The 9006-nt window shown below is 58.4% G+C and overlaps 1 protein-coding gene across 1 annotated transcript in view; it reads right to left on the reverse strand.

Annotated features, from left to right (window-relative positions):
• Nucleotides 1-411: 411 nt before the first annotated feature.
• The window catches only part of SLC5A10 (solute carrier family 5 member 10), an 87996-nt gene continuing 79401 nt past the window's right edge, over nucleotides 412-9006 (reverse strand). The window contains exons 12-15 of the mRNA XM_026650814.2: nucleotides 6058-6226; nucleotides 3489-3704; nucleotides 1331-1436; nucleotides 412-626 (exon numbers count right to left, since the gene is read on the reverse strand). Of these exons, the coding sequence (XP_026506599.2) occupies nucleotides 433-626; nucleotides 1331-1436; nucleotides 3489-3704; nucleotides 6058-6226 (685 nt within the window). The 3' untranslated portion in view covers nucleotides 412-432. The remainder of the gene's footprint in view (nucleotides 627-1330; nucleotides 1437-3488; nucleotides 3705-6057; nucleotides 6227-9006) is intronic.

Below are 9006 nucleotides of genomic sequence, written 5' to 3' on the forward strand. Positions count from 1 at the left end.
CCAGCCCTTGATCTTCCACAAATCTCTCCTCTCCCCCGAGCGGAAACACCCCCAGCTCTTCAACTCCTGGGCCCCTCCCGAGCACCGCCTGCCCCTGCCATGTGGAACCGGGGAGATCATCCGACACATTTCACGAGCTGTAACTCACATCTCTGGGGGTGGAAAGACAGGCCGTAGGGACCTGTTGTGCCAACCCTGGTACTCCAACCTTCTAGCCCACGAAAAACTTTGGGACAAGTTAAGCTGATGCAAAACCCTCCAATGCCCAGAATGTAGGGGGAAGGGAAGGGGGAATTAATCACACAGCTGTCTCTTTCCACCTTCCCCTTGCCCCATCCCTCCCCACTACACCTTCCTCCTCTTCCCCCTCGCCCCTCCTCCCATCCTTCCCTTCCCCCGATCATCTCCCCCACACCGCTGGCTGCAGTAGTGTTAAGCGAAATAGGCATAGCAGAAGACATTGACACACATCAGGATGACAGCATTGATGCAGCAGATCCTCGCCCAGAAGGGGGCCTCTGTGATGTCCCTCGGGGCCTTTGCTGGGGGTCCCTCAGGCTTCGCCCCCTGGGGACTGCAGAAGAAATCCATGCCGGGGCAGGTCCCTGGCGCCCCCTCCTGGGAATCTGTCACAGATGGAGAGAGACTATGAGGGGGACAGAGTCATGGGGACCACCTGCCCTGCACACTTCACATGGGCCAGGGTTGGCCAAAGACAGCTGTGCCTGAGGATGCGCAGAGCAAGAAGGTCCATGTTTCAAGGGGTGGGGGGCAGGGCCAAGGAGCCTGGACCCAACCCCAAAGCAGAACCTGATCCCTGAATCCACGTGGCTCTGGTTGAAATGAACAAAGACCCCCAGCGCCCTGACCCCTCCCCGGCTCCTCCCCAACCCCCTGAGCTGGGATTGGAACTCAGGACCGTTCTGTGCTCAGAACACGCCCCAGGCCGCAGCAGATTTCCAAGTCTAAAGGCAAGTCTGCAGTTGGGACTCCCGGGTCGAGGAGACGTCCCCGCCGTAGCTGGGAGCGAACGAGCGTGCTAGAGTATAGCCACGACGGCACAAGCAGTGGGAGAGGCTAGCCGCTGGGGTACATACCCATTCAGGACGCTAGGCATGTACTCATGCCAGCCAGCCCCTCCCACCACTCACACACCCACGCGCCCTGTCGTTCGCGCCCAAGCACGATCAGATCTACATCCACTATGTCTCCTTGAGGTGGGATTGACACCCCCAACTCAAAGCACAGACCACCCCTTCGTCGTTGGGTTCTTAGTCCCAGCCTTGGGTCCATCCCAAGCCCTGGCTGGTCAATATCAGATCACACGTACCCTCCTTTCCTCTCCTGGGTGAGTGGGTCCCTGCTGATGCGCTGGCCATGGAGATCTCGGGAGGCAGGCGCCCCCGGGAAATGGTCCACCAGGTGAGGTTCTTTATCTGGAACGCAGAGCGGGAAGCTTAGAGGGGCCAGAGCAGAAGAGCGTCATAGCGAGAGGAGATGGGCCGAGTACCCACCCTCTGCCGGGCCCCTTTCAAGTGTCTCAAGTTGGGCATCTGAAAACGGAGGCCCCAAGCGTCACCAGCTGCTATGGCAAACTATGGCTCTGGAGTCTGAGGCCCGATTCTCCTCCCCCTCAGCAGAGCCGCCCCCAATTCCCCCCAGGGTGAGGAGAGGCCCCACCTGAGGTCGCATGGCCTGTACTATCTGAGCACAAAGACAATCACAACCACCCTGCAATCCCTCGGCCTGGCCTGGCAGCACTCACGCCCTCCAGGCATGGCCCCGCCTATGGGGTTTGATCCGTCGGTGCCAGGGCCCTGCGTTGGGTGCTGCCATGGTAAACCCGAAGAACCAGCTTGTTGTGAGGGTGGCCAGATCCGGGGAGCAAATGCAGCAGTGTCTGGGAAGCACCGTCTCACATCACCCGCGGGGGGGGAATTGGAGGAGCCCAGTTATTCCTCTGAGGATGCCCAGCAAAGAGCCGGTGGTGAAGGACGACAGGAACAGCCCGTGCCCAGGGACATACCCAGCCCCCACGGTGGGAGGTCACCCAGCGATCTCCCCATGCTGCTCAGCCCGGCCAGCGTCTCCCCCTAAACACCTGCCAGATTCGAACCCCGCTCTGAATTCTCCAGGCCGGATCCTCAGCTGGATGTAAATCAGGGTCATTCCACCCCCTTCAGTGGAGCTACACGGAGGTACACCAGCTGAGGTTCTGGCCAGGGCCTGTGTGGGTCAGAGCAGCCCAGCGTGAGCTCGGCCAGCGGCCAGCAGGCAGGAGAGTCACTGGCCATGCCCACAGCTGGGGCAGGTCCTTGTGCTCCCTGCACCCCAAACTCCTGCATGCTGCCTGGCTCCCCTGAAATAAACCCCATGGTCTGACACCTACCACATCTCCCTGGCCCCAGACTAGGACAGCAGAACCAACACCCCAGCCCCAGCCCCTGGGGAAGTCCAGACCCAGAGCCATCCCTCTACGATGGGCTGACCCCAAATGCCACTGGACTGGGGAAGGGGGGGAATTTCCATGTTTGTGTGTGGGCCCCCCCCTCCCCCATAGCGTGTTCTGGGTGCGAGCTCCTCACCCTTCCCTGCCCCGAAGCCCCGTCCCCGCTTTCACGTGACATAACATTAACAGGCGTAGGGCAACGCAAACAAGCGGAACACAGCGGGTCGGTCCGCTGTCAGGCTGCCTTCCGGCTGACAACGAAAAACAGTCCAGCCACAGCAAACGGGGGCCAGACCTCAGCCCTGAGCAGCCACGCATGGGTGGAGCAGAGAGGACATTGAAGGCGGTTCCCCAGAGACAGCTATTCTGTGCCTCTGGCTGGAGGATTTGGATAGGTCTCCTTGGCTCGTAGCTCTGCGATCACTGCCCTTGTTCCCATCCGGAACCCCACGTCTGTCCCAAGGAGACACGTCCCTTGCTGGACATAGGGGCTTCCCTGCACGAAGGAAGGATCCGCGTGCCTGGGTGCACGTCCCGGGTGGATCTGAATGCCACAGCAGTGACTGTGTTCGACACGTAACGGCACCACTGCGCTCCTTTGCGTGGCTACCAAACCTCAATCCCCGTCCAATAGCAGAAGCTGGGCCCAGGGCTGCTTTACCCGTATGTTTGCCCACGGGCCGTGGCTTAGGACTTTTGCTGCCAGCCACGTGCCCCTCGGCATCAGAGGTTCGTGGAGGGAGGGTGCGGGCTGGGTCTTTTCCCTGCGGGGGCAAGTGGAAATAGGAGACCTGTTCGCAGGACCCGCCTCCTGCCTGACGCGCCCACCTTGGTACCCTCGCCAGACTCCAACAACATCCAGCTCGGCCTGTGCAAGGGGTTGCGATGAGGGGCGGCTGCCATGGCCTCTTGGCAGCAGGGAGGGAAACAAGGTCAGCCCCACCCCCCGTCGTCAATGCCCCCTTTGCAGTCAAACTGAACAGCTGATCGCTTGATCCTCGTCAGGGCCGTGCAACCCGACCGGGGCGACTTTACCCACCTGCGACTCGGCGGGGGGCCCGCTCAACAAGCTGATCCCCACCACGGCGCCGGCCGTCAGAGCGCAGAGGAGGATGGCGAAGTGGAGGTAGTGAACGTCCTTCACGAGGGAGGGGCGCTCGTCCGGGACGCCACAGCGGGGCAAAGGGTACGCAAACTCCAGCCCCATCCTGGCCAGGCCTAGCGCCAGCCCCAGCATCAGGCCCCAGAAAGCTCCCTGCAAAACAGAGACGGAAGGTGAACTCTGCTGAACTCCCTTCCTGGCTCGCCTTTGTCAGTGAGCGCTTCCTAATGTGTCCGCAGCCTGGGGGACCAGCCCAGGTCTTGTGACTAAGGCCCTGGGGTGGGACTCAGGAGTTCTAGGTTCAAATCCCAGCTGTGTCATAGACTTCCTGTGTGATAAGTCGCTTTCTGCAGAGCCGGAGGTGCAGCTCGGGTTCCTGTACACACACACACGTTAGCTTTGATCGAGCTAACGCATTAAAAATAGCAGTGTAGCCACACGGGCCAGAGTGCACTCCTGTCTGCGACCCTGGGTTACCACTCCAGTGGCTACGCGGCTATCTTTAGTGCACTATCTTGATCAAAGCTAGACCAGGCTCGTCTACCCAAGCGCAAAATTATACCTCCAGCCACAGTGCAGACATATCTCCTCTCTTGCAGGTGCCCGTCTGTAAAGATAATGTCTCTTATTGTGCACGTACAGCCCCTAGCACCAAGGGACCCGGATCGTAGTTAAGAGTTACAGTAGAGCCTCAGAGTTACGAACACCAGAGTTACGAACTGACCAGTCAACCACATGCCTCATTTGGAACTGGACGTACACACTCAGGCAGCAGCAGAGACCAAAAAAGGCAGTATATCCAATGCAGTCCTGTGTTAAAGGTAAACTACTACAAAAATGAAGGGAAAGTTTAAAACAAAGATTTGACAAGGTGAGGAAACTGTTTCTGTGGTTGTTTCCTTTAAATTGAGATGGTTAAAAGCAGCATTTTCCGTCTGCAGAGTAAAGTTTCAAAGCTGTATTAAGTCAATGTTCAGTTGTAAACTTTGGAAAGAACGTTTTGTTCAGCGTTACGAACAACCTCCCTTCCCGAGGTGTTCGTAACTCCGAGGTTCTCCGCGACTGTAATACAAATGTTATTCTCTGGCTAGCCACAAGACAACTTTGCACAGGTTCTGCCATTGGCTGGCTTCTTTCTTTCCAGGATGCTAACTAAAGAGAATGTAACAAACATGTATTTATGCGGTGGAAAGTCCCTCGTGTCCCAGTCTGCTGTTTGCTAGCGCAGTTGCCTGGCAGTTACTGTTTTCTGTGACACTGAGCTTAAAACTTCCCAGGCCACAGTCGGGCAGCGTTGCATGTCAACACCTGGGCTGTGCTCACATGTCAGCTACACATGATCCACCCACCAGTTCCTTGGGGAACCACCGCCTCGCTCTGGTCTCAAACGCAGGCAAGCGCGATTTCTGCTCTTCTTTGGGGGACTGGGAATCGGTTCCTCAAACAAAACTCTTCAGAAACCCCTGAGGGTGCCAGCGGCTAGAACCGGCCAGCCAGAACTGGCCTGGCCACGTCCTCATGGATGACCCTGACCCCCAAAACCCTTGGCGTTGTCCTACCGAAGAACAACCAATGATCTTCAAGTCCTCAGGAGTACAGAAGTGTAAGGCTCATGAGGCTGATCCTTGGCCTGATGAGACTCAAGGTGCTGCGTGCCGTGCCACACCTCCTCCACTTTCTAGTAGCCCCCTTACCACTAAGGGGAAACCGGGGGGGTCCCCCTTGGTGGGAGGGTCATGGGACCATTTCACGGGCACTCAGCTAAGACAACAGCATGGTGAGACTTCGCTACAACCCACAAATCAATGTAGGGCCCCTCCTGCCTGTCAACGGTCACGGGACTAGCCCAACACCCTGCAGGAAGGCTGGGGTCCAGAGGCTACCTGCACCCCTCTGTTTATTCCTTGGTGCCCCTAACGAGAGACCCAGCAATATAGGCGTTTCCACCTCAGATGAGACCCCTGGCCCATCCAAACCAAGCCTCTGCTTCCAGCAGGTACCAGCACGTGATTCTTCAGAGGAAGGTGAAACGCTCTCAGAATTCACAGGCCACGTGCCAGCCTGGGGAGGCACAATCTGGAGACAATGCAGAAATGCAGCAAATAGATTTTCCTGTGTGACCTAGAACAGGGTCTGACCCCAGGTTTCCCCAAGGGAAAGGCCAGCATGCACTGGAATAACAGTGGTGAGCCATAGCAACTGGAATCGCATCAGCTAAGCCGGGCCAGCGCTCTAGGTCAGAGGCTTTCAACCTGTGGTCCACGGACCGTTGGGGATCGAAGATTTCCAAAGGGGGCTGCACCTCTAGTCGAAATGGTTCAGAGGTTGCAAAGCCCTGCTGTAGCTCCACCAGAAGCAGTGGGACCAATGCAGGAATCAGCAGGGGAGGTTGTCTGGCCCGTGATATGCAGGGGGGTCAGGCTAGATGATCACAATGGTCTCTTCCAGCTGTAACATCTAGGCATTAAAAGACACCCCCCCACACACGAAACAGCAGAGCGCTTACCTGCTCGTTGGCTCGTCTCCAGAAAACGGCCAGGGCGAACACAGCCGTGATGGGCGGGGCGAGGCAGCTGGTCACAGACTGGATGTAGATGTACAGCTGGCCGCTGTTGGAGCTCTGCAGGATGGGGATCCAGACCACGCTGATGGCGACCAGAACCACCGTGACTATCCTGCAAGAGGCAGCAACACCGCGGGTGAAGAAACAGACGTTCCGCCAGCTGCAGAGAGGAGGAAGGGCTAGCCCCAGCGGGTGGCATGTAACACGCTCCTGCGGGAATGCACGTGTGAAGTCTGCCCGGTGCATGCAATATACACAAGGTACAGGCATGAGCTTAGCATACAGCACACATAAGGTACTAGGGGGGCACTTGTCTATGGTGCCCGCATCATAGGATTTAAGGCCAGAAGGGACCAGTCCAGGTGTGCCAGAACAGAGCAGACCCACCCAGCCCAGGTAAGAACAGCCCAGGGAGCCCGGGCAGCTGTGAGGAGCCATGGACCCTCCACCTGCCCAGGGTGGGGGGTCTGAGAGCAGCCCCCGGCTTGTGTCCCCCCCTCCCAGTCCCCCGTCCAGGGCAGGTGAAGGGTCTGCAGCTCCCCACACAGATCTTACCCCGACCCAACTCCAGCTTCTGGCTTGCCCGGGGGGCGGGGCCTCGGGGAAGGGTGGGGCCTTGTGCCCCCCCATTAGGAAGAGCCCGTGGCCCCTGGATCAGTCGATCACACACCGGGGTAGACGCACACTGAAATTCAAAGCTCAGGGCCAGCCTGGCCTTTACTGATTACAGACACTGGAGTGGACTGTGGCTTTCTCCTAGAGTGACCAGATGTCCCGATTTTATAGGGACGGTCCCGATTTTTGGGTCTTTTTCTTATATAGGCTCCTTTTACCCCCCACCCCTGTCCCGATTTTTCACATTTGCTGTCTGGTCACCCTACTTTCTCCAGTGCTCGGTATCTCAGTTGCTAGTGGAAGGATCAGTGGATTGTACTGCAGCCCTTCTGTGCTGGGTGCAGCTGGCACAGCTCAGGCAAACCGTTCAAAATGCCAGGCCCGGGCACCGGGGTTCCCAGTCTCTCGTTGGGAGCGGAGCTGCCTTCGTGGTACTCCCAGGTGCCAGCTGGCTCCGAGGTTCAAGGCTGGGACCCCTGCCGGGCAATGCAGAGCACGGAGCCGCGCCCCGAAGCCACAGAGCCAGACATGGAGAAAAGACGCTCCGGGTTCGTTTTATTCTTGCCTCTCACTGAAATAATAGGGGGCGTTGGCACCGGAGGCGAAGCAGCCTGCTGGCTCAGGTTGGGCACACCTAGGGCTGCAGGTCTTTCATTTCCGAGAGTCCCAGCTCCACCGGCGCCTCTCTGCTCCCCGCCCCTGGGAGACACCCTGCTCCCCCACTGCGCCTGGCAGACACGCAACTACAACTCCTTGGCGAGACGCAGCTGCGGGCTGGACACCAGCCACTCCTGAGGCTCCCCTGCTTTCCTGGCTACCCAGCTGCTACATGTCCCCAGCGTGCCAGGGCCTAACAACTCCTAACAGGCTCCTGGGCCTAACAACTAACACTGCCCTGAGCCCGATCCCTTTGCAGGAACAGGGCAATACAACTCACTCAATCCATACAGTGTTGTGTGCTCCAAGGGGCGCTGAACACTAACCTGGAGTGGATCCAGTGTCAGACTGCATCAGAGTCTGTCTAAACACTGCACGAAACCTGGACCGCAATCTGTGTAACACCCAATGGCTCTAAGCATGTTACCGGGGACAGGAGCTGTCATAAACATATAGCTAAGGGTAGCATAAAATCCCACCTCTGCCACCATGTCAGGGTCTTGCATGCGGGTCCCCACATCTGTACCCCAGAGTTCAGAGTGGGGAGGGAACCCTGACAGGAGCCACTCAGTGCGCTAATGACAGTCATACTTCACTGCCGACAATTTTGTCACCTGCGCAGACCTGCTGCTGCTTGTGGTTCATGCCACCTATACCCCTGCTGCTCCCAAAGCAGCTGGCAAGCCCATACTGAAGGAGACAGTTGCCTTAGAGGTACCCAAACCCCTCCCAACAACCGGCTGGCTTACCAAGCACTCTGACTTTGCGTCCCCAGCTGCAGGGTGCTGCGTGTCAGGGAGAGGGCTGAGGCGTGCCGGGCTGGGATCGCTTTTATTTATATCCCAGCCAAAATGCCCTCCGTTTAATTATAATAATCACAAGGCTCTTCCTTCTGGGTCAAATGCTTTGGAGAGAAGGCCTCTCAGACGGCGTGAGATCCAAAGCAAGCCCACCCCCGCCCTCAACCGCCTCTAGACGGACTCCGGGCAGCCCAAAGAAACGAGTCAGTAAGGGAAGCATGAGCGTTTCTTCACCACAGGATTGGAGCCGCAGGGCTTGCTGGGATGCGCCCGGACACCCGCTGTTGTGGTCTGGCCTTGCGTCCTAAAGCAAATGCACGCCTCATTGGGGAGGAGGCTTTTTCACTTGCAGTGATCGGTGGCTGGTTCTCTCACGGCCGTGTGGTAGCCTGGCTTTGCAGCGCTGTCAGTGCTCCGGGAAGATCTTATGCAGAAGGCTGGCTCAGCAGTTTAATGGCAAGGTCCTAGGCTGAGTTTGATCCGGAGCTGCCCGGACAGCAAGGTGTGGGAGCACTGGAGAGGCAACACACTAACCCCTGGGAGGGCGAACGTGCGGCGCTGTGGTCAAGTGACCCTCCCAGCCACAACGGCAGCCTCTGGCTGACACTCAAAAAGCGCGCGGACGTGGAAACAGCCCCATCTAGCTCCCTCAGCCAGGAGGTCTCTGAGCAGGATTCAGTCTTGCCAGGGGTACAGACAAGTGCAGGGCCGGCTCCAGGCACCAGGCACCCAAGCTGGTGCTTGGGGCGGCACCTGGAGGGGGGCGGCGCGGCGCTCCGGCCGCCGGGGAGCGCGGGGCCACAGCCGGGCTCGCCGCCCT

The sequence above is a fragment of the Terrapene carolina genome, unplaced genomic scaffold (assembly GCF_002925995.2).
Source record: "Terrapene carolina triunguis isolate 2854851 unplaced genomic scaffold, T_m_triunguis-2.0 Scaffold93, whole genome shotgun sequence".
In the NCBI taxonomy this organism is placed as follows: Eukaryota; Metazoa; Chordata; order Testudines; family Emydidae; genus Terrapene; species Terrapene triunguis.